This window comes from Columba livia, chromosome 7 (genome assembly GCF_036013475.1).
Source record: "Columba livia isolate bColLiv1 breed racing homer chromosome 7, bColLiv1.pat.W.v2, whole genome shotgun sequence".
Classification (NCBI taxonomy): Eukaryota; Metazoa; Chordata; class Aves; order Columbiformes; family Columbidae; genus Columba; species Columba livia.
Genome location: NC_088608.1, coordinates 1,948,024 through 1,972,781, shown reverse-complemented (window position 1 = coordinate 1,972,781; position 24,758 = coordinate 1,948,024). Strand labels below are relative to the sequence as shown.

The window sequence follows — 24,758 nt, the reverse complement described above, 5'->3', positions numbered from 1 at the left end:
TTCATTGGAATGTATTTTCCTACAGCATGAGGTAAAGTGAAAACAGCATTAAATAATAGTTGCTTCTAATGAAGGAAAACAAGTATGAAAAGAAACATTTGCCAAAGGAATGAATTACTTTCTGCATGAACATACTTCAGATGCCTGGGGTCCTACATATGAAACTAAATGATCTGGAAATAATAGCGATAATATTTCCTGGGTTTCTGAGAGAGTACAGAAATGTATATATTTTGGCCGTTGGTTTGTTCACATCATTAAACAGTGGAGACAAGATTCCAAAAGGGCTAGAGAAAATGCTGTGGGAATAGTTTCTTATACACCAAGTGGGTTTAAATAGCTCTTAGAGTCCTTTTATAGATCTCTATAATTATCCGAGACAACAGAAAAACATATTCAGAACATAGTCACGTAAAGGATGCTGAAACAAAAACATGCACCGAGTGCTCTGTTTTTTAGAGAAACACTTAAAACTACTTTATCCTCTCTAGAATGCTGCCTGTTTCTTTAAGGGTTATAAGGAATTCCCGTAGCCGGTACACGTTTCTGTTTTGCTCAGATGTTTCACGAGGGATTGGGGCCACACTTGAATAGCTGGTGCAGCCACCACGTGGCTCCAGCCCCTTCTCAGAGGACCGCGTGTAAATGAACAGGAACATAAATTGTATTGTTTCCCATTTGACTGCACGTTTTTAATGACTTCTTTTTCCTTCTAAACTCGGAACGCGCCGGCTGTGTCCCGGGGTTGCTGCAGGTGCTCAGGTAGGGGAGAGCTCTGGGGGACGGACGGCAGCTTGGCGGCTCCTGCACCACCTCAATGGGCTGCTGCTCAAAAATAAGGATGACAGAGGGGAGGGTTGTGTGGATTTGAATTTAACACAGGCTGTGATGGGCATTCTCAGCCGTACTGAGAGCTCGGGCACACACCGTGCTGCTTGCGCTCCTGGCCAGATATTGGGTCCCGGGTGGTTTATTCGCAAGTATTGCAGTAGCCACACAACTGCTGCATCCAGCCACCCTGCATGTAGCCTTTAATGGCTACTACAACATAAATGTGAATTCGTGATAGCAGTGATCCTTTAAGCAGTTTTATGAGTCAACTTGAAGAAAAAAATTTCTAACTCTTTAAAATGAAGACAGAGTGGTCACTGGAATGCATAATAAAACCGTGTTTTGCTACACCTTTAGCATTTACTATGAGAGTAAATAAAAATAATCCATGCAATAAAAACTGGTGACTTGCTCTAAATAAAAAAACACGTGCAAAATCTGGAAGCCCAGTGTGCAACTTCGAAACAGCCACTCTGCTTTCTGGTCTCTGTCGAAGCTCCTTTGGCAATGCACCATCTAGTGTAACCACAGCCATAACACTGCTGAAACAAACCTCTAAATGCAGCTGATTGAATTACCTATGGAATTCAGTGACGTTATATATGAATGAAGAAAAATTGGGCAAACTCCCAGCCATCCAATTTATGCATCTTTGGTTTGTTTGGTTTTTTTTTTAATAAATAAATGAATAAAACCTGGGAATGCCAGGGACATCTCAGCATTGCTTATGTCCTCTTCTGCTGATAAGCCCTATCAAGACCAAATTGAAATGGAGTGCCAGATCTTGGTGCCACAAAGGAGGATTCCCAGGACAGCTGCTGCCCTCTTGGTGTCCAGAATTTCATCCCTGTTCGTGCTCTGTGTGTCTGTGCAGTTTAGGGGCCATAACTGCCCCATTTGCTGGAATACTCTGAGTCTGACCGTGTGCCTTAGCACAGGCCCTTGCCAGCAACTCTGCATGACCACCCTCTGCTTAAAAGTTAAATATTCCTTTTTATTTAGCCTTTGGTGTTTGTGTCGTGCATATTGAGGGCACTTTATTAGGCCAAATTTCATGCTGCTTGTGTTTGTGCAGAAAGGTGGGCTGCGTTTTACCATCTCCTGCTGCTGTGGGTGAGTACAGGGTCACTGTCCTCGCAGGGTCCTGCTGTCCCTTGACATCAAGGAGAGACTTTAAGATGTGTGAGTTGGAAGAAACATGTCCTGTCAGCCACGTAACCTGTGATCTCTTGAGTAAGAACCAGAGGAGAAAAGTGGGTGGAAAAGTCCCTGAGAGCACACTCCCAGCATGCAGGTTTTCAGGCAAAGAAAGAATGAACTTGGCTGAAAGTTCTCACTGTTGTCCAGGAAGAGATTTTGGAGAGGTCTCGCAAGAAGAGCAGCCCCCGTCAGAGGGGATGCCCAGCTCAAGCTGGGACATATACTTTGCAATGCTGGCCCCGTGGTATATGGACCATATGTTTTTCCAGCAGCCGGCATCTGCTTGTGCCTGCAAGTCAAAACAACATTTCATGCAGGTTTATCTCCATGGCCATGATATCACCTCCATAAAGACACAGTAGTTTGTGTGTGTGTGTGTTTATGTGTGACTGTGAATATGTTTATATATGTAGATACATACACATCAATATAGAAATGTATATGAATAGTTAATAAGTACGATGCTTTGACCTAGGTCTGTTTTGGCGGGTGCAGTTTATCTTTCTGCACAGCCCCTAATGTAATTAAGAAGGAGGGAAAAAGATGCCTGTGAAATATCTGATCAGTTAATTAGAATATACTTTTGGGGAATACTGTACTGTTAAATTGCGACACACCGGACCGGCATCAGATCTCCAAGCCTGGTGGAGCACACGCGTGTGGTCTGTGTTTCCAAAGCTGCTCTCGGGATAGCGCCACCCGCCAAGACCTTGCAGGAGGACTCGGCGGCGCTGGTCGTGGAGCAGCCCACGCAGGAACGGTGACGAGCAGATCTTTCCAGCAACATTCTGAAAAAGCAATGCCTGTCCATACTGACAGTTTTAGCATCGATAAGTGGGGGTAGATACTTTTAGAGAGATAAGATTTGAAAACAATATTGCCAGGTGAAAATGTCGGGAGAACGTCTAGAAGTAGTAAGTTTTTTCTGTCAGCTCGGAGTGCTGAGCCTGAGCAGCAGCGTTTTCCCCCAAATCCCGAGTGGTGCATCCAGCAGCAGGTCCAGGGAAGGAGATGGGTGGGTCTTGCAAAAGTGGCTGCCAGAACGGTGGGGGCTTTGACCAGGAAACGTCATTGACACTCAGCTTTAAGGCTGCTCTTGCTTTGGCTGGGACTGGTCACCTTTGCAAAGGTGACAAACAGGAGAATTCAGCTGCCTCGTACTCTTTGGGCGTAAGGGGCGCAGCTCAGCTAATCCCAAGGGCTACATTTTGTGGTTTTCAATTCACCTTTCTGTTCACTTCCCCGTGAGCTGTGACATGGATAATGTCACATCCAGGCTGTCCCCTGGGTGGGCGATGAGGCTAAAGCTGCTTCTGTAGGGCTCAGATTTTCAATTCACGCATACTGAATCCAACACAATCATGCTGTAAAGAAGCCGTGAGTGGATTTATCACATTAGCCATCATAGACATGAACAAAAATTAATACTTCCCTCAAATAAATATTTAATTGAGATAGATTATTATTTTCTTCATATAGCATACCATTATACTGCAGTTGTTGTTGTGACTCTTCATTGCAGTGGAACGGGCTCCTTTGGAAACATTTTTGTGGGGAATAGATGTTACCCCATGCCAGCGACATCCCCAGCGATGTCCCAGAAAGCAGCTCGCAGTCTTCTGAGACCACTGTCAGCAGCATCATTCGCTTCACTGGGCACCCGGCCAGTGACTGTGGGTCCAAAAGCTACATTGGCAAACGTCATTCTGCATCTAATAAGGGTTCTCACCATGGCTAACCACAATTCAGTGGTGACCGTGTGTTTTACAAAAATATCCTCCCCTCGCCAAAACTACTGACTCGAAGTTTGTCCCTAGAAAAGACATTCTTTTTTTCCCATGGTGCAAATAGCTACTGTAAAAATGCTTCCTGTTTTGCGCCTTTTTTCAGTCCTGTTGACTAGTGGTAGCTACAGGCAGCCATTCCTCTCAGATTACACAAAACGCGAAAAATCTAAACAAGAACGCCATTCGGGTTAGATACGCGGTTAGGTTCCGAGGCAGATTTCCATACACATGGCATCAGACAAGTGAAATATGAAAAGATTATAAAACTTGGGTAGTACTGACAGTTTCTAGGTTTCCTTGGAAAGCTGCTTTACAGTCTACTTGCAACCACAAAGAAAAAACATGATGAAGAAAGCGTATTCATTTTCCGTGCAGCAAAAACATCAGCCAGCATTGTTCTGGTCCTGCCCTTTGTGACACAAGCTCAGATATTTTTATTTCACATTTTTATTCCCTTCGATTCCTGCCTCTCCTCTACCCAAGTAGCTCTGATTTAACTTCTCTGGAGAGTCAAAACAAAGCTCTGATTCATCTGACGAAGGCGCTCGGGGCTCCATCCAAGAAGCTGAGCTGTGATAGCGATCCAGGAGGAGCTTCCCCGCAGCCAGCGAGGACGCGCGGAGCTGCTGATGCCGACACCAGCCACGGTTCCCATAACTACTGCCTGCCCAGCGCTCCTCGGGGAGCCCTTCCCTGCCCCTGGTGATCTGCTGTTGTTCAAAACTTCTCCCAAACAAAAACATACCTTTGGGTTGCAAAAACATGCCCTTGGGCTGCGAGGGACATATTTTCCTGGCATTTTCCAGCTACTAGCTCAATATTTTGTTTTTCTTCCCACCTGGAGAGCACCCTGGAAGGTGAGACAGCTGAAATACAATACTGAAATAACTTATTGTTTTGGTCCCACAGAACGAGCAGCTGGGGTGTATCACAGGGAGTCTCGCTCCGGCAAGTACCGGCTCACCTACGCAGAAGCAAAAGCGGTTTGTGAATACGAGGGAGGACACCTGGCCACCTATCAGCAGCTGGAGGCAGCCAGAAAAATAGGTCAGCAAAAAGCCACAGCTGTTTGCTTTTCACCTCGCTCATTCATAACTCGTATTTTCGTGAATGTTATGAACTCTGGGACTGGGAGATTTGTAAACTCCCTGGGTTATTGCCCAAGTCGCAGGTAATTTTGTCCCTCGGTAACAGAGCAACATCTGCACACCGGGCTGCGCGTTCCTCAGAGCTCTGGGTGCTGCGCAGTCCCAGAACCAGTAACACCAGTGGAGAAGCATCTGGCCGGGCTGGGAAGCAATGGTACCTCCCCAGCTCCAGCCCCTGGGGGCTGCAGCAGAAGGTGTTTATCACCAGGGAGCTTCTATAATAAATGTGCTTTGCTATTTTTCATATCAAGATGTTTTCAAAATGTTTATTCCAGCCATATTTGCTCTGAGAATGAGTGTTGTGCTTGGAGTGAAAAGCAGAGCTGAGCTCTACTGTATTTCTGCCTGATTCCTAATCAGAAATTATTAATTCATTCAGAGCATTAGGAAAACAATGGAAAATATCCTCCACTTGCGAAGTTTGCGGGCTGCGCCGCTGAGTCACGAGCTGGCTCTCGGCACCAGCACACATGTAAAAAGGGCACTTTTGTCTTTCTGAGTAGCTCATAGTCCTGGGACGCCACAAATATGTTCCAGTTTGTCTCAGTGAAAACATTGAATCGGTCTCTAGCAGACGGTGAATAACATCGCATTCTTTGGCTATTGTTTTTAAGTTCTCAGCCACGAAATGCGTTTACAGGGTCTTTTTGTTCAGCGAGAAATACTTGAGGCAATTCAGGTATTTAAATTTAAACTGGAAGTATTTTATGTAAATACTTTGTTTTCTTAGCTTCTTCTCTATGTTGTATTTTGCTCACTCTCAGAACTTAATGCTGCAAACTCTTGATATACGATTGAATCAATTTATATGACTTCAAAAGGGAAACAAAGAACACACTTTTATAACTCATCCATTGTATAATTTGATTACAAATGCTGGTATAGCACTTAAAACTCACTGCCTGGGAAACAATATAGTCCAACTGCATTTTTTTTCAAATGAAGAGCCAATAATCATGCTGTGGAGAATACAAAGCTGTTTTCTATTCTGTATTTAAAATTAACCTCTCAAAGTATTGTTCTTTCCTGTACTCCAATTTCTATCAGGCCAATTACAACCAAGTCATTGATCAGCATAAGGCTTTACTTGAAGAAGAGCAGTTTTTCCTGCCTAGGATTGATGTATCACGTCCGTGTCTCGTTTTCTGCCTGGTGCAGGTTTCCACGTGTGCGCTGCAGGCTGGATGGCAAAGGGCAGGGTTGGTTATCCCATAGTAAAAGCCGGAGCCAACTGTGGATTTGGAAAAACTGGTATTGTCGATTACGGGATCCGCCTCAACAGAAGCGAGAGATGGGACGCCTACTGCTACAACCCCAACGGTGTGTTCACAAACAACCCATTGCGCTTCGGGTCTAAGATGAGGACAACAGGCCGTGCTCTGTGGCCGCTTGGCGTGAGTTTGCTTCTCTAGCACAAACACGCTGGCCAAGAAGCGGGGGGTGTGGATACAAATGTATTTGGAGCCTTGCGCCAAGCCCCCTCTGCTGGTACCTATAGCAGATCTGGCTTGCTCAGAGCTCCGGGTCTCTGCTCTGCATCGCACCACATAGAGCTGGGCTAAGCAAAGTCCTTTCTGAAACTAAAACTGTAACGATATGCTGGTTTTGACTAAAAAAAGTAAGTAGTAATTTCAATGTGATGTGCTAATGTCTCGTATTGTGTGTTTACATTTCGATTACAATTTCACTTAAGTTACTAATCTGAGATGTTTAATGTGGGAACCATTTTCCAGATATTTTGCCTTTGAACAGGCTAAATTTAGCATCAACCCTTATTCCTTCTTTCTTGTGCTTGTATAGAACAACATTTCAGAATGCATGCCATGTCTGGGACTGCAACATCGGGGACATCCAGCTCCCAGCAGTTCCGTGTGTGTGTGCGTGTGTGTCCCCATGTGTAATTATATGGAGAAAAGTGGATCTCCAAAGCGGATCTGGAGACATGGTTCAAACACGACTGATAAGATTTCAGATATGGGACGTCTCCTGTATTCACCTCCATTCCCCACGCTGCAGATGACTGAATTATTGACACGGCTGTTTCAGTTTAGCTCAAAATCGCTTCACCTAGCAGGCAAGACAGAAAAAGTAGGCACCAAGAAGAAAAGCAAAGCCTAACTTTGTGCACTGCTTGGCTCTCCCGCTGCTCCGAGTGTCCTACCCTGCCTGGCAGAGCCAAAAATCAGAGTTGTCCGTGACGTCTGTACAGCTGTGCACATTTTGTTTGTGCTTGTTTGTGTGAGCTGGGCAGTTGTTAATCAAATAGCTCTGTGGGGTGGGGGACGTTCCCAGATGTTCAGCGTACAAAGAAAACTGCACGAGAGGCTACTGCTTTCGTTGTTACTGCGTGTAAACTGTCAGCACGACTTTCTCCTTTGTCAGCCTCCTCCTCTGCGCTCAGAGGTGGTTATTTTCCAAATGTGCTGCTGGGTAGAGAAGAAAAGGAAACCAGAGCTGCCAACGCTCAGCAGAGCTCGAGTCTCTCCCATTAACGGGATATATATTCTCTAGGATGCTCAAGATGTCAAGAGGAACTTGTGCAACTGTTCACATGTTTGAAATGCATGTTCAATGTAGGAATGATCTAGAAATACAGGACTCATGGACAGTGTACAGACTATGAGGGTTAATCACACATCTCTTGTGAATAGCGAGTGCTTAAATACATGCAAAGTGCTGTCGTGCTGGGTGTTCCTGTGTGATTTCCTACAGATCTGCTGGGCCCAAGTGCACAAAGATTTAAACTGTAGCCATATCTGGAATGAATACTTAAACTCTGATGTTGTTATTTTTCTCTTAGGAAAAGAATGTGGTGGAGTCTTCACAGATTCAAAACATGTTTTTAAGTCACCAGGCTACCCAAATGAGTATGAAAATGATCAAATTTGCTACTGGCATATTAGAGTAAAGTATGGACAGCGTATTCATCTACAGTTTCTAGAGTTTGATGTTGAAGACGACACTGCTTGTATGGCCGATTTCTTGGAAATCTACGATAGCTATGATGACGTCAATGGCTTTGTGGGCAGGTAAAGCAATTCCAGCTTTATTATGCAAATAATCAAGTTATTTTTTTCCCCAGAACATTACTTGAGAAAATCACTGTATTACCGTGTCCAATTAGCACCTCTGATATGCCCATAGTACTTGTAGCAATAGTATCTGACTTATCTTTCCTGGCAATTTGCTGTCATTAACACAGGCCTGTAAGGGGTTTCAGAAGATTGTGCTTTGCCGGTTTCTGCTTTAAATTACATGAAAGAAAGCTGCGAGACTTTTCAGTTAGCTGCTTATCTCAATTCTCTATCATTTTAAAGGAAGAACTCTTGCCAGTTCCTGCCACTTTTCACATCCTCTCTACAAATCATGTGTAGTGAGGCAAGGATACAGTCCATTTGTTCTGCCTTTACAGATAATTTTACATGTTTTTCTTCACTTTGTTCTTTCTTAGCCTTGGGCCATTGTTCTTTTCCTTGTTAAATTGCTCTGTTTCTTGTTTTGCATCATTTACTTCCTGCATATGTTGAAAAATGTTTCCTAGATTCTTCCCTCCCCTAAACCTTACTATAAGCTAACGACAAAAATCCTTAAGGCGATTGCTTTTAATGTATAGAGGAGAATTACATACACTGAATACCTACAACAATTTAGCCCCAACGGCCTCAGCTCCAAGGGACAGGACACCCTGAGAGCTGGAGGAGATAGAGAGATAGAGAGATAGATAGATAGATAGATAGATAGATAGACAGACAGATAGATAGAGAGGATATGGAATATTTGCTGTGTCATTTAGTCATGACCCTTTTTTTTTTTCCAGGTTTTGTGGAGATGAATTACCAGATGATATCATTAGCACAGGTAATATATTTGCACTATTTATGTTAAAAAATCAGGCAAAATCACCTTTTGTCCCTACTTTCTAACAGTATATGGTTAAGATCTCCAAAGACACAATCTCTGCTCTGTGTCGTAAACGGCTGTTCAAAACTGCCAGCGTGCTCTTTCATCAATGCAGCTACTTCTAAATAATGGAAAAGAAAAACAACCCAAAACTCTAGTTAGAAGATAACCAGGGTGCATCCTGCTGGCCTTCCGGAGGTAGGACATCTATGCACGTTGGGTTTTCACACAGGCATTTTTATACAGCAGCCCTGTAACCAGTAACCAAGCTCTACCTGTGCACACAATCTCCATGCACCAATTTTTCCCATTTCAAGAGCAAGGAGCACAAGAACACTTCCAAAGCCGGCTATAGACATTATTCCGTTTATATAATTAAGCAGCAGGTCGAGGGCTGATCACACGTAAATCAAAGCCACGTTTACCTCTCTTCGCTCAAGTGTCACCAAGTCACCATAGCACAGATGTCACCTGTGCGAGGAAGCAGCCACGTTCCCTCCCATTCCTGACCCACAGCTGGAATCAGCAAAAAGAGAAGAAAAAAGATGAATTGTGCCATCCCTGAGCTCCCAGTTTACAGGTGGAGATGAGCAGGTGACACTAAGGGGAGGGTGACGGAGCCACCTCACCCCTGTGTCACCCAGAGATCCCTGGGGCTCTGTGACAGATGTGACATTTGAGTGAAGCTGAGCAGCATTGTAAAGAACAGGATATTGTTTTGTAGTAAGCGCCGGGCACAAAACTTTATCACCCTCTGGGCTCTGTGGACAAAGAAAACTGATGCAAACCTGCCTGCTTTTCCATGGGGATAATAGAGCTGTTCTATAATCCTCCCAGGCCGCAGCTCAGATGCAGACAGTGCAGGTGGATTGCTCGAAAGATCTCAGAAACAAGCAAGAGCATTTCAAAAATAACTCTGAAATAGCACATATTTATGTGAAAACGTAACCTTTGGGTTTTCTATTTCTCATCCCAGGCAATGTTATGACCTTGAAGTTTTTGACGGATGCCTCAGTGACTGCTGGTGGGTTTCAGGTTCGATATACGACTATGGACACGGCGTCAAAGTCAAGTGATGGAAGGAACACAACATCCCAAGGGAAAACAAACTTCTTACCTGGAAAATTTGGTATTATGTGAGCAGAATAATGAGACACCCTCACTAAGGAACTTATTTTAGAACACAGTTCAGATACCCGTTTCTTCAGATAAGACGTTTTCTTCATACCTTTCTTTTTATTTTCTGCTTTTATATAAGTTTTGTTAATAAAGTATACCAGGAAATAAATTATAAAATATACTTACATGAATAATAGAAGACTATTTTTGAATTACAAGTACTGTAAAAATCTGCAGAACTAATTGTTACCAAAGGTTTAAGAATTATTTTTCTATATAAAGTGCTTCTTCTCCTCATTTCTCGCACCATTTGACCAAACCTTTTGTGTGACTGCTTCAATTATTTTTAAATTTATGCTGTTCTACCCTTATTTTCCTTTAGAGTAAGCTTTTTTTTGAGATACATAAATTCATGCTGTGGATGGCCCGGCAGCCACCCATGGAATTGTCTGAAGTCAGAAGATTGGGAAGCAGCACCAACAGCACAGAATCAATTCTATTATCATTGTAACTTTATGGTGAGAGGAATCACAAACTACTCAGTGAATTTTGCCACGGTTTCCTCATCCAGAAAAAGAAAGATGTTCAAGTCCTTTCACTTCTCCGATTTCACTCAGTAATAAATGAAATTAAAGACTTGATAATAAAACTGGCGAGATGAAGCATCAGAAGAAATTGCTAACCGAGTAGCAGCAAAGCTGTTCAGAAGATACCGTCAAGATGCTGTATGTTGTTTACACGGGTCTTAAGAAGACTGTACTATTGTGAATTGATGAACATAAATCATTCTCTGTATGTTTTTTACTTCGGTTTAAATTCCTCAGTCTGAAACAGCATTAAAGCTACCTCTGTTTTAATTGTGCCCTGAGTTTCCAATGAATTATTTTTATTTCTTGAGAAAGAAAGAAGTTTGTATCACTGGCTTTAATGGAATTGAGCTGCACCAAAAATCTACTGATATTTTTTTAATCCTCCTGCCTAGTGGATGGAATAAACCTGTTCGCACCCTCCTGTCATTCCGGTTCTCCAAAATAATCACAAGTGTTTATTCATAATAAGAAAAGTGCATAAAGAGAATCCTTAACATTTTATTTATGACCTAGGATGTGTTTTGTTGTCTCGGGGTCTTTTTTTTTGTTGTGTTTTTGATGGAGAAGCAACAGGTGTTGAACGGACGTGGATCAGAACCAAGGGGCGTACAGGAAAAATCCACCTGTCCGGAAACCCCCATGGAGCCAGAGGGGCTTTTAACGGTATTGCTCCACTTTATCACCACAGCTGCTACTCGGGGACCCCGTTAAATAGTTACCAATAAAAACCCAACTGGAAATGGCTGCGGGGCGACACATCCCAGCACAGACCCGCATGTGCAGGTCTTGCAGAATCGCAGCTTTCTGCAGGCAGGTTTCTGCGGAGCTGAAGCTCAGCTGTAACCGCTGAGCGGTTTGGGGAGCTCTGTTGATTATTTTCGAGTCACAAATAAATGATTTATAGGCAGCAGGGCCCGCCGGGCACCCTCAGCGCCGCCGCCTGAGTGACAGGCAGCCCCCGCCCCGCGGCCGCGGCCTCCACCAATCGGAGCCGAGGGGCGGTGCCCGCCGGGGGGCGGATACCCGCCAGGCGCGGGAAGCGATCCATCGCTCCGCGCTCAGCCGCGCGCGGGGGAAGCACGTGACGCCGCTCGATGTCCTCCGACTCGGCCGCCGGCACCGCCTCCCCGCTCTCCTATTGGCTGAGGCGGCGCAGCCCGGGCTCGCGCGCCGCCAGTGCCGCGGGCCGCCATCTTAGCCCGGGCTCCGGGTTGCGCCCCCCGCAGGACCCCGGCACCCGTCCCGGCACCATGAGCGCTCCCGCCGCCTGCCCCGGCCTCCAGCCCCTGCTGGAGACCCTGGAAGACACAGCCGCCCCGTCGGGGGAGCTCACGGACGCGTACCTCACCATCGTCAAGTGAGTGCGGGCCGCGGGGGCAGCGTGAGGGGAGTGAGGGGGGGTGGCGCGGCGCTGCCTGAGGGGACGGCGGCCGCGCTCGGCCCGGAGGGGGATGCGGGCGGTGTGCAGGCCCGCCCGGGGGGCTCGGCCCGCGTGTGCCGGGCCCGGGGCAGCGTGAGCCCCCGATGGGTGCAGCGGCGGAGAGAGGAGCGAAGCGTCTGCCCGGCTGGAAATTCAGGAGGGTGGGGAGGCTGGGGCTGCGAGGCCGCTGGCTGGAGATCGGGGGAAGCATGTGGGCCTGGGCGGGGGGAGGGCGGGATGGAGCGAGCGGCGGGTTTTTGGTGGCTGCTCATCCGAGAGCAGCTCCCTTGACATTTCCTGGCGAGTGTGCGGGTGTGGGAGAAGGAATGTGGAGCTGCTGGCTGGAGTGTCGTGGTTCAACCCCAGCCGACAGCTCAGCCCCGCGCAGCCCGTCGCTCCCACCCCGCCTTGGATGGGGGAGAGAATCGGAAGATTAAAAGCGAGGAAACTCCTTGGTTGAGATAAAGGCAGTTTAATAAGTAAAGCAAAAGCTGCACGTGCAAGCGAAGCAAAACAAGAGATTCATTCACCTCTTGCCCTGGGCAGGCAGGTGTTCAGCCATCCCCGGCCTGCACCATGTGTGACCGTGACTTGGGAAGGCAAACGCCATCACTCTGAACATTCCAGCTTCATCTTGCCCAGATTAATACGCTGAGCATGGCATATGGTGTGGTATATCACTTTGGTCAGTTGAGGCCAGCTGTCCTGCCCGTGTGTTGTCCTCCCAGCCTCTTAGAATCACAGGATGGTTTGTGTTGAAGGGCCCTTCCCAGCTCACCCAGTGCCCCCCTGCCATGAGCAGGGACATCTTCACCAGCTCAGGTTGCTCAGAGCCCCGTCCAGCCTGGCCTGGGATGTCTCCAGGGATGGTTCATCCACCACCTCTCTGGCCAACCTGGGCCAGGCTCTCGCCACCCTCAGGGGCCATAATTTCTTCCTCACATCTAGTCCTTCTTGTGTACCCCCGTCCTCCTTGTTGTCAGGGAGGTGTGAGAAGCAGAAGAGGCCTTGATGCTGTGTAAGCACCGCTCAGCAGTAACTAAAACATCCCTGTGTTATCTCCACTGTTTCCAGCACAAGGTTTCTACTAATAAATGACCAAAAAAAAAGGCCAAACTTAAAGATCGTATTAAACAACAGCTTTCTCAGGTTGTCTTCTGGATGGTTGCATTTAATGATTTTTTTTTTTGCTATGTGAAATTGATTGTTAATGTTTTATAGGATAAATTTAGCTCTTCTGTGTGATGTTGTTGAGATATATGCAAAGTCATCACTGCAAGTTGTCAAACCAGAGTTTTCCCGGAGGTGGGAGTCTGCATTCCAGACCTGCTTCTGAGCAATGTGCTTTTCAAGCTCATATATTTTTGTGGAAGGTTTATCTCATTTTCAGCAGTCATTTAAAGTTTACATATTGACTTCTTATGTTTTTGTATATGTTGACCAAAAAATGAAAGGCCGCTTTTTTTTTTTTATGCTCCATAAGCACAAAATGGGTCATTAGTCACGTCACTTTTTCCACTATACTAGGAGGCCTGTACTTTATAACACAATATTTTATTGATATGTCAGACTAACTGGTGACTGGCATTTTTGCTCTTTTCCTTAACTTCTTCAGCGTTGTGTTTTAGCTTTCTAAGGAAAGAAATGGTTCTATACTGGATGATGAATTGTGTGTTAGAAGTTTGAAGTTATGTCAATTGTAATGTGTTTGACTTGTGAATATTGCTTCTTTTCCCTTCTGCTCTCTGAAGTCGCTTGACTGGTGAGGAAGGCAAAGAATTCACTGCAGATGTCAAAAGACACTTTCCTCAGCTTTGCAAAGTATTTAAGGTATGTCTTTTCCATTCAGCTTTTTACACTTCGGTGAACAATGTTTAAGTGGTCAAGGTCAGTGGCCATTGTAAGGCTTGAATTTGAGTTTATTTAGTAAGAATTCAAGTTAGTGACATTGCAGTTAGGGTTTGTTGGCAAAATACATCTTCCATGTTATTAGAAATCACTACAGAAACAATAAAATACAGGCTCTTGGATGTGTTCAGGCAGTGTTATGCAGTCAAATCTGAGCTTCCAGCCAGAAGATACAGTGTGTCCCATCTGCCTTTAGAAACACTTTGGGGATTTGGGATATCAGTAAATGTCAATTTTTTTTGAAGATTATTATAAAGGCTGTTCTTGACCATCTTTTTTTTCCTTTCTGTTTTAATTGTTTAAACAACGGTAGACTCAATTGATAGTACAGAACAAGTAAAGAAGTAATGAACTTTGGATGTTTAGAACTTATTTCAGTAAAGATTAATTCGAAGTTACAGAGAACAAAAATGTCATCAGACCCTCAAATTGTTTTATTGGTTTGCAGTGTATTGTAATGAGGGGCTGACCTACATGGGTGCATTTTTCATCAGTTTGCTTTTGACAGCTCTCTCTTCATGGAAGAGCACTGTTGGTGTTCAGACAACACTTCACAGCTACTTCTGCAAACTGAGACTTTATGTATGATTTTTTCAGGCACACATTTCAAGTCAAAACTCAGAGCTAAGTAATGCGGCGTTACAGGCGTTAGGATTCTGCGTTTTCAATTCAAAGATTACATCTGAGTTATCTGGTAAGCAAACAGATTTCGGTGTGGATGCTGGTAATGTGTGTGTGTGTGTGTATATATATACATCAGAGTTCTTTATTTCTTTGTTAACATATGCTTCGATTTTGACAAAGTTTACAGTTTCCAAGTGGTGCAGTGGTTTTGTCTCTAGTGTCAGCACTGTCATCAGTTCACTAATTTTCGTCTTGTACAAAACCCCTATATTTTTCATGCTCTTTGGCTAATACTGTTTTACTGTTTCTAATTTCATTAAATGCTTTGATAGCAGTTAGGGACTGTAATTAGTTTTGTGTGTCAGAGCAGTTGTGTGGCAGTGGAAGGTGGTTATGCTCAGGTTGCCTTCATGGGTACAGAAGGAAATGTGTTGTGATTTGACTGTTGCGTGGTACCTTGTTGGTGCCACAGTCCATAATGACTCTTCAAATGGTAGCAACAAACAGCGTACTGTCAATTGTTCTCCCTTTTTTTCTTCTGAGAAGTATTAAATAGTTTTGGACAAATCTTCTGGAATGATCTTCATTAGAAACTTAACCTCAGGCAAGACTGAGCAAAATCACATGTGTGATATGCAGAGGGCATTTTTTTCATGTGACTGCTTTTCTGTTTATTGAATTTTATTCTCTCACATTTTTTCTACTCGTTTTCCAGTGTGTCCTGCTTTCCTGTTACTCAAACTTAAACCTGATTTTTTGTGAGAATGAGGCACTTAAAGTGATGTCTGTGTGGCCCCTTTCTTCTATTGTGTTTTTTTTTAACCAGTTGAAAAATTACAGTCAGTCTTGGTAGAGGATGTCAGGGTTCAGAAAGAGTTTAAGTGCTGAAAACAGTGTGTGTTTTAGGGAGAGAGGACAAAAAGCATATGTATATATTCGATTAGGAAGTGACTGTATGTGAGCTTATGACAGTGAGATCATTTACCCACAAAGCCTAAAATTTGTAAGAAATCAGGCTTCACTAGCTTTGAATTTTAAAGGAATACATGATTTCTCCATCTTTCTAGTTGTGTATAAGTCCTGTGTTAATCTTATTCTTTTTTATGTGTAATGAGCTTGCTGTTACCTCATTTACGACTTTACCACCCTCTTTAATAAGAAAGCCTTTTGTAGACTATAAAAGTGTGTCAGCATAGCAGTGAGCTTGACTGGACAAAATGCTGCTAAATTCACTGGAAACCCAAGAAGTTTTGAAAAATTAAATATCCACTCTTTAGCTTTATTGGTTTTAGGGAAAATTGTCTTTCTAGTTTTATGGTTTTGTGGTTTGTCAAGAAGGTAATGTAGATATACTACATTATTAGTATCTATATACTAATATATTTGAGCTTTTTTGCTAGTTTATTTTGAGAGCAGTTGCCAAAAAGTAATGTTTCAGACATGAAATCATGTTCATTGGGACTTATCATTGAATGGATCTTTAGTAACGTTAACCAAGTAAAATGACATGAAACTTGCTAAGAAGCTGAATGGAATTACGTGAACAGAATTTGAGTGCTGCGCGTTCTGCTTCCAGAAACTGAAGTACAGGACTTGATTTCATTGGTGAACGGCATTGCTGTAAAAACTTCAGACAAAAACACTCGCACTCGGGCACTTTGGGTGATCTCTAAGCAGACGTTTCCTTCTGAAATTGTTAAAAAGGAGGTAAGTTTCTTCACTGCTTTGTTCATGGTTGGGTTGTTGTTGTTTTTGGTGGCCTGATTTCCTAGGGAGATGAGGCTTGTGCAGTTTCTTGGTCACTCTCCACTCAGTAGTTTTTGAATCTGAAGGATTTTTTTCCATCAAATTTGACAACAAAGTACAGGGCCTAAGTTCTTGGAAAATTATAAGGGCAGCTACAGAGGGAAGAGAGCCAACAAATTATTGCTTCTCTTGAGGGAGAAGCTGCCATGGGAATTAGTCTGTTAGATACCAGGAAAGCAACACAGAGGAGAAATGTTGTGAATACTCCAGTTTGGTCAGAGGTCTAACCTTAAAACTAGACCCAGCGTAACCCAAACACAGGGGACAGTGCTGGGAAACAAAATTTCATCATTCCAGTTCTGTATCTACATATTTGTGTTTAGGTGCTCACTCTAATGTTCCTTTTTCCTCAGGTGTCCAATATTATTTCTACTTTGGAAACGATACTTACTAAAGGAGATGTACAGTCCATGGTGGTTGAATACGAAGCACTAAATGTTATTATACGGTACGTGCACTGCAATATTGAATTGTTAAAATAGATGCTATGGGGTTTTTTTAAGAAAATATTGAAACAAAAAATATTTTGAATGCTCTTTGGACTGTTTAGTGTGTTCTAAACTGTTTTCTCAAAGTGGTTTGTGTTACAGTCAGTAGAACAGAGTGAAAGCATGTGAACTGTTGTCTCTGTTTCTGTCTCTTTCCCAGCAGTTCTCTTGAACTGCTTCATTAGCAAAATATTCCATTAATTATAATAATGACAATCAATTCTGACACAGGAGGTAGTCAATATTCAGATAAACTTTCATTGCTTTTATTTTTAATAGCTTATTGGGAATTATTTCCAAAGTGTTATGTGCACTTCACAAGTCATGTTCTACGTTCTCTTGTTCAGAACCTACCTGGCTGGGAAACTCTCAGCCATTATATAGCTTTATATTTTAAAATGTCTCTCTCCTTGGTGCTTTACTAACTTTACTGCTGTGTTTCTCATAACCCTGAGTGTTTAATTCCAAAGGTGACTTCTTAGGACCAACACGCAGTGTGTGTTCCTTTGGTCAGCAGTGCTAGCATAGTCAAATTTGATCTTTATTTAGTATTACTTTAATTTCTTTATTAGTAAATATGTTGAGCTTGTATCTTTACTATTATTTAGGTATTCTCTTAAGCGTCTTGCATCTGGTTTGAATTGCAAATAATTTTGAAGTGAAATAGTTAAAGCAGTAATTATTTGCATATTTTATCTCTAATACACTGGTTTTCTGTAGCAGAGAAGTTGGACATTATAATTTACTTAGTATTTAGCAACTTTTTGCATTTGGCAATTGTACACTAATTCTTCCTTTGCAAATCTGAGATTCAGTAGACAGTTATTTCTGGAAAATTACACGTTTTATTAAATGGTTTCTTTTAATTGTTTTACATACATAATAATTTTATATGTGGCTATTAAAAAGAATGTAGTTTTCTTTAAGTTAAGAGTTGTACTTGAAAATAAACAGGTACTGGGGCTCAGGCTGATTAACAGCAGTGGTGAGATGATTCTCTTGTTCAGATGTAATGGAAAACTGTTCTGTTAAGCCGTGCTTGTCCTCTGGCTTTAATAAAATTATTTGAAACGCAGCAGTTTTCCTTAGTACAACAAACCTTTCCTAAGCTGTAGTGATGAGGATTTGCCATACCTGTGCCATAGAGGGCTATGGCAAAATTCCATTATTTAGAGACAAGATGGTTCCTACAGGCCGGTTTGAATACACGCCAGGTACTCGCGTTACTGAGTCTCCTTGCCTTCTGTGTGGGTTGGTGTAAATACATGGAATTGTTTGTTATCCTGTGCTCCAACACCTCGTTAGCAGAGGGATGATATAAGAACACCCAGCTAGACTGATGTACAGTGAGTCTGCACAAACCTCTGCTGCTTCAGGCTTTGAGCTGTTTTTCAGGAACAGGCATGTATTTTCAGCAGACAGGGCCTGTTGGAGCTGGTCTGGACTGCTGAGGTCACACAAGCGGCGGTTACTACGCAAACTTTGCCCTGGGAAACGGCAAAGGAAGTGATGATATTTTTCTTTCAGGCTCTCAGTTCAGCTTGTTTGGCCAAAATGTTATGATAGAACAGAAAGCACAACTGTTAATGTCAGTCCGTTCTGCTTTTGGAGATGTTTATCTGGAATAACGCTTCAGCATTGCAGTTAGAAGTGAGTGGTCAAAATACAGTTGTTTAGAAAAATAATGAAGTTGTTTAGAAGGTTTCCTATAAATTGTATGTTGAATTAGCGTATTTATTGATGATACTAAGATTATCTTTGAGTGTCTGAGCAGCATGTCTGTTGGAGATTTGTAATGCCTGTGTTTTGGATCTAGCTTAATGGAGCAAACCCCAACCCAGATGGGAGAAGAGGCTGTGCGGTGGGCAAAGCTGATCATTCCTCTGGTCGTGCATTCGGCTCACAAGGTGCAGTTACGAGGCGCCACAGCTCTGGAGATGGGGATGCCGCTGCTCCTCCAGAAACAGGCAGAGGTTGCAGCCATCACTGAGCACCTCATGACCACAGTAAGTGGAAATGCTCTGCCTTTTTTCTAGAGATAACAGGAATAGTAATCGGGGTTGTGGTTGGTTGGTAGTTTTTTGATTTTATTTTTGCTTAGTGATCTAGAATCAGCAGAACTTGGTGTGGCAGTAACTCATACCACCTCGTTTAGCTTCTGGCTCAAAACAGGGCTAGCTTCACAGTTAAGGCCGGATTGCTCAGGGCCTTGTCCAGTTGAGGTCTGAATATGTTAAAGGATGGAAATTCCACATTCTCTCTGGGGAGCTTGTTCCAGTACTTAAAAAAGTGGTAAAAAGAGAATTTGCTGTGTTGAAACTTGTGTCTGTTCTCCCCGGTTGACTACAAGTATTTAAGTAAATGGATTTTGATTAGTTGGTTGCCACTATCAGAATAATTGAAGCCAATTGTAAACTTCAGCTATCAGAAGGCATCTGTAATCAGATGGCAGCAACATTCAACTGATTTACCAGCAAATGCTACATGGTACAGAATTAAATCCTTCTGATATAGAAATTGCATTGTTCCAGATGTTTGTGTCTCCAGTCACTGGTATGAGTGTGTCGCTTTTAGAATACTTTGAATGTATTCCTTGTAGAAATTATGTTTGTTTCTGTTAATTTCTGCAGAAATTAATTTCAGAACTCCAGAAACTATTTTCTACAAAAAATGAGACTTACGTGTTAAAGTTATGGCCGCTGTTTGTCAAATTACTTGGAAAGGTAAGCAGAAAAGAAGTAAATTTTACTATCATGACTCTTTAGGGAAGGAATTTTGACAACTATCTTAATTCTGTATTTCTTCATCTTCAGACTCTGCATCGTAGTGGCAGTTTTATCAACTCATTGTTGCAACTGGAGGAACTTGGATTTCGTAGTGGCTCACCAGTGGTAAAGAAAATAGCCTTCATTGCATGGAAGAGTCTAATAGATAATTTTGCTCTAAATCCAGGTAGATTAAAAACAAAGTTAACCTGAATTGCTTTGGCTACTGTCACTTTATGTAACTGGAAGGGAATATTATTTTTCCCCGTTCTGTCTAATAGTGGTCAATACTGTGGTACGTACCACTGGGTATATATATGTAGTGTTTCTCTGGTATATACTTAGTGGTATATACTGTATGTATGTGCATAAGTAAAATTCAAGTTGCTTTTTTTTTTAAGGAAAAGTGACAGTTTGATAGTAGTTCTATCTTTTCTGTTAGGAGAAATGAGTAGAATGCAATTAACAAACCTTTATTTTGTAATGCTTTAATTGATCCAAACATCAATGAAATAGAGAATAAAACATTCTGTAGGTGTTATTTTGGACTGTGTGGGTTAATTGGAGAAGAGCAGTGCTTCAGGACTCTGGAAGTGTGGAAAAAAAAGTTGCTTTAAAGGTATAACTGAGACCTGAATGAGTCTTTAGGTCTGGCCTGTGTCACAACACACAATATTTATTTTTTACCTTGATTGTGCCTCTCCTGAAGCAAAAGCTAAGTGTGAATGTTTCTTAGTATAGCTGAATTTAACTTACATTTTCATTTTAACTTTTATCCTGTCTGTTCATTTGTTCTGATTGCCATTTCCCATAATTTAATTAGGACTTGATTCTATCAGAAGGTAAAACCCAGTTGACATTCAGTGTGCGTGTTCCGTTCTGAGACTGCTGAGCCGCTGAAAGTCTGTTCTCTTTGAACACTTGCATAGGCCTGAGCAAACTTCTGTCCAGACTTGCTGGGCTGTTTCTGCTTCAGCGGGAAATGAGCATTTGTGGCCTCAGAGTATGGCATTTAAGCTCATTTCCTTCTCATTCGCTGTAAATGCACGTATACGTTAACTTTTTCATTTGCTGTGGCAGACTGGACTCTAACATAGCAGGCAAGAGTGAATTTCCTTCTGTTTATGTTGGTATTCAGTAGATTTCATTTCGGTCTTGGTTTTGGAGAGAAACACTTGCCATTTCCAGGGTTGTTCTAGACAACAATTAGAGCAATAGAGAGTCTGAAAGGTTGGTGCATTCACTTTAGTTTTGCAAATTGTCATTAATCAAATTTTAAGCTAAAGTACATTAGGAAAAACAAAAAACTAGTGGTTTAAAAATTTTCCTCTGTTCTGTGATTTAATTGTTTAATCATATTGCTTAAAAACATTCTCTTTTATCTTCAAGATATACTGTGCAGTGCTAAAAGGCTGAAATTGCTGATGCAGCCACTGAGCTCGATCCATGTGAGAACAGAGGCTTTGGCACTGACGAAACTGGAGGTCTGGTGGTATTTGCTCATGAGGCTGGGACCTCAGCTGCCTGCAAACTTCGAACAGGTAACACAACTGAAAATAGTCACAGTGCGATCTCTTAGCCTGCGTGGAGTGTGTGAAGCTAAGTCTCTTCTTTGTTACTGTAAATTATTCTGTACCTGCTTTGTCCTTCTTGCGTATTTGTGTGCTGTGCCTGTGTGTGTTATACATATATTTAGCAGGAGTGCTTGGGACTACATGTGCGATCTTTTTAAAGTTTTGAAGGATTTGAGAGCATACCTGCTGGTGAAAATCTCCAGTGAGTGCACAACAATAGTCAACATATGTGTGTTGCATAGGAACTGCTTTGTCCTTTCACTGTGCGAGTGTGCGCTTTGGAAAATCTGCTGTAGGGAACCATACTGAAAAGACCACAAAATACTCAAAAAGATGCATAGAGAGGAAAAATTATCCAGGTGTTTCATTGCTAATTACATTATAACTGGAATGAACATAATGCTTCTATTAGACTTTTGAACTTCATTGAATTAAACGTCATGGTGGGAGTAAAGAAAACAAAATCTATGTTTTTAGATATGGTACAGCTGGATCATCCTAACGCGAGTTTTCATTTAATTTAGCCATTTCAATTCCTGTATCAGTATGCATATTTTATACAGCATCTTAAAAAATGTTATAAGTACCCAGAAACTCTGAAATGCTGATGCTGGGAACAACAGTACAGCCAGTGTGATATTCTAAATGTATGGTTGGTTGTGCTTTATGGCTTGTTTGTGTCATACCTATTTTCACTGAGGTTTGCTATCTTTGCAGGTTTGTGTACCATTAATCCAAAGTACTTTAATTCTGGATTCTTCTGCTGCGTTGCCAGGAACTCCCGCACGTGCACCAGCCAACCAAAGTTTAGCCTTGGCAACCCCTGCCCCCAAATCAGGTATGAACTTACAAACCTGTGTCCGACTAGATTCTAGATGCAGCAGGTCATCTGTTCTGCTTGACATGTTTATGCCTTTTCATTTGCAATATATTCTTACTGAAAGTGTTCATTGGAGAGCTCAGAGGTAGTGATTTACATTAGATAAAATTAGGCTGCTGTTGTCAGTATTTCAAGTTTACAGAATTGTGCTAATCAGTGTCCTCAATTGTGCTCTCTTTGGTTTGAAACTCAGTTTATCGTGTATTCATATATGTGCTATTTATATATGCCAATCTCATTTCTGTAGCATTTTTAGTTTCTCTCTGAATGGAAACCAAATGTTCATAACACTGATAATTTTGATACTTGAAATGTATGTGAAATCACACCTACTTGAGCTTTACATCTAAATGTCCAAGACAAGAAACTGCCGATTTTTCTCCTGTGAACGTTTCCATTAGAACCTCTTCCATAGCAGTAGAGTTACTATATAACTAGTGTGTAGCACAGCAGGTAACTTGCTCTGTAAACACAGAGACTTTTGTTGCCAAAATAAAGTTTGGCTAATCTTTGAAGGTATTTATACTTTTACAATACATAGTTACAACTGAGATGTTAAAGCCTACTGAAAGGAGTGCAGGCTGGAGAGCTGTCTGGCTCTTGGAGGTCCCTTTTAGCTATTCTAAGACTGGTTCTTTTCATGTTAACTTTTGGATTTTGCTCTGTTTGGTCTTTCACTTGATTGCAGGTGAAATATGAGACGATGTAATTTTTCTCCTCTCACTTAGGTCCTTACCCATTTGCAAGTCCCGTCACACCGAGGATGAACTTGAACTCTAGTACAGGAGGACTGGTGGTGATTCCTTCCATTCAGCTTTTGGGAATTGAGATGCTGCTTCACTTCTTGATGGGACCACAAGTTTTAGATTTTGCTAAGCAAAACAAACTTGTACTTAATTTAGGTATATGAGCTATATTTTTTTAAGTATTTTTGCATAGTCTGAAATTGCCAATATTGTTGGATTTAAAGATGTCTATTAGCATGAAATACCTTAAACATTTTGAACTGTTACTTGTCATCTTCAAGATTAGAAGTTGTTTTTATGTTAAATGCTGTAAGTACACATATATGCTTGATTATTTTTAAGGCTTATCTTACTAGTAGGCTGCAAAATAACAGATTGTGTCTTTCTGTTCTCCTAGAGCCTCTCCAGTACCCACTGATCAGTAGCCCTTCTTTTTTTTGTAAGCACGCCAGCACGCTTATAAACGCCGTCCAGGATGGCTTCATTGCAATTGGAAAAGAAGTTCCTGGTAAGAATTTAGTGGTGAAACATGGTTTCTTTTCTGGAAAATAAAGTGGGGAGGGAAAGCAAAGAAAAAATAACCACTTTCTGTAACATTCTAGTGTTGACATTAAATAAAACAGTTCTGCCTTGGATTGAAAGTTTCTATCAGTTTTGGCTTACCCCAAAATGCATTGTTTAACTCAGGTTGTATTTTAACTGCACTTTTGTTTATGTTTTTCTTACAAACTGAATAAAAAAATATTGTGCTATTTTGTAGATTGTATGCTGAATGTTATATGGAAGGACATAAATGGATATGTAAAAACAGCTATTGAATCAGGTAAAAAGGGTATTTTTTAATTGTCATTGCTGACCGGTTAGAGTTGGGTTTGGGTTTTTTTTTAGACTAGAGCTTCAGTAGTATTTGTTTCATTGCTGGTAAAACCTGTTTTTAGGCATCATGAGTAGCTGCTTTTGAAGCAACAACGGATATTTTTCGTGATGCCCATGTCTTTGTGTGACTCGTACAAAATGATGCTGCTCTGAGCAGTGAGGCGGGAGGGCAGCGTACGGCTGCGGGTGTGCTGCCTGTCGCACTCAGACAAAAGCACTTCAACTGCTTTTCTTACTGAAGAAATCTTCCCATTTCCCAAGAAAATAACCCCACGCCAAGTCTTTGGTATTGAGAAATTGAGACATTTAGTGTATTACTCGAATTAGTGTAAAGTCTTTGTGTGCCTGTGGCTACCTTTTTTCTTTATTTAGATTTTATTTCATAGTGTAGTGTGGTTACAGATGCATAGGAGTAAGTTGTTTCCTATTTTACAAAAGTGTTTGTTACTCTGTAAAGGCTTTGAAAGCCCACAATATTCTTAACAATGAAGTCTTTTCTATTGAAAGATGTGACTGAAAAGCATAGGAGAAATGAAGTGGCATTGCTTGGATGAACTTTTTTAGCATGTCAGAGTTGAGGTTCTTAATGGAACTAAGGTGTTTCTATTTTACTAATAAAACTTAGGGTTTTCTTATTGAAACTTTTCAGCTTCAGTACTGCTGTTGTTCAGAGTCTTGATATCTGAATCTGCTAAGTGTTTGGTAGATGTTTATAAAAATACACAGATTTTTTCTTTTATCTTACAGTGCATTATATACAAGTCTAAAGTGGTGGTGAGGGTGACCGTTACTTTGTTCTGCTCTAGCTGTGAATATGCTTTATTCTAGGAAATAAGAAAGAAAAGCAAGGGTCAGAAATACTGACTATGCTGCTCCAGGCCTTAAAAAACACTGTTGAATCAAATTCTCTTTCTGTGCAGAAAATACTGGTAAGTTGGGTGGGTTTGTCTGGCTTTTAAATATTTGTTTTTGATGGTCTAGATTTTAATTCATAATAGCCTTTTGCATCTAATTTGTCAGAATGGTCACTTTAAAAGAGACAACTTTTTTGGTATAAACTGTAAGTTATGCAATTCTCATCAGAGGGCATAGTGTT

The 24,758-nt window shown here is 41.9% G+C and overlaps 2 protein-coding genes across 6 annotated transcripts in view; both read left to right on the top strand.

The window, feature by feature from the left end:
• The window catches only part of TNFAIP6 (TNF alpha induced protein 6), a 36,860-nt gene extending 26,013 nt beyond the window's left edge, over positions 1–10,847 (top strand). For all 3 annotated transcript variants that reach the window (XM_021297832.2, XM_065070210.1, XM_005499115.3), the window contains 5 exons: positions 4,728–4,865; positions 6,125–6,286; positions 7,767–7,995; positions 8,784–8,824; positions 9,843–10,847. In XM_021297832.2, the coding sequence (XP_021153507.1) occupies positions 4,728–4,865; positions 6,125–6,286; positions 7,767–7,995; positions 8,784–8,824; positions 9,843–10,006 (734 nt within the window). In that variant the 3' untranslated portion in view covers positions 10,007–10,847. The remainder of the gene's footprint in view (positions 1–4,727; positions 4,866–6,124; positions 6,287–7,766; positions 7,996–8,783; positions 8,825–9,842) is intronic.
• Positions 10,848–11,689: 842 nt separating this feature from the next.
• The window catches only part of RIF1 (replication timing regulatory factor 1), a 31,034-nt gene continuing 17,965 nt past the window's right edge, over positions 11,690–24,758 (top strand). For all 3 annotated transcript variants that reach the window (XM_065070182.1, XM_065070181.1, XM_065070180.1), the window contains exons 1-14: positions 11,690–11,932; positions 13,747–13,825; positions 14,501–14,597; positions 16,104–16,234; positions 16,687–16,781; positions 18,638–18,827; positions 19,452–19,544; positions 19,635–19,773; positions 20,976–21,127; positions 21,878–21,998; positions 22,769–22,942; positions 23,184–23,294; positions 23,547–23,609; positions 24,491–24,591. In XM_065070182.1, the coding sequence (XP_064926254.1) occupies positions 11,826–11,932; positions 13,747–13,825; positions 14,501–14,597; positions 16,104–16,234; positions 16,687–16,781; positions 18,638–18,827; positions 19,452–19,544; positions 19,635–19,773; positions 20,976–21,127; positions 21,878–21,998; positions 22,769–22,942; positions 23,184–23,294; positions 23,547–23,609; positions 24,491–24,591 (1,653 nt within the window). In that variant the 5' untranslated portion in view covers positions 11,690–11,825. The remainder of the gene's footprint in view (positions 11,933–13,746; positions 13,826–14,500; positions 14,598–16,103; positions 16,235–16,686; positions 16,782–18,637; positions 18,828–19,451; positions 19,545–19,634; positions 19,774–20,975; positions 21,128–21,877; positions 21,999–22,768; positions 22,943–23,183; positions 23,295–23,546; positions 23,610–24,490; positions 24,592–24,758) is intronic.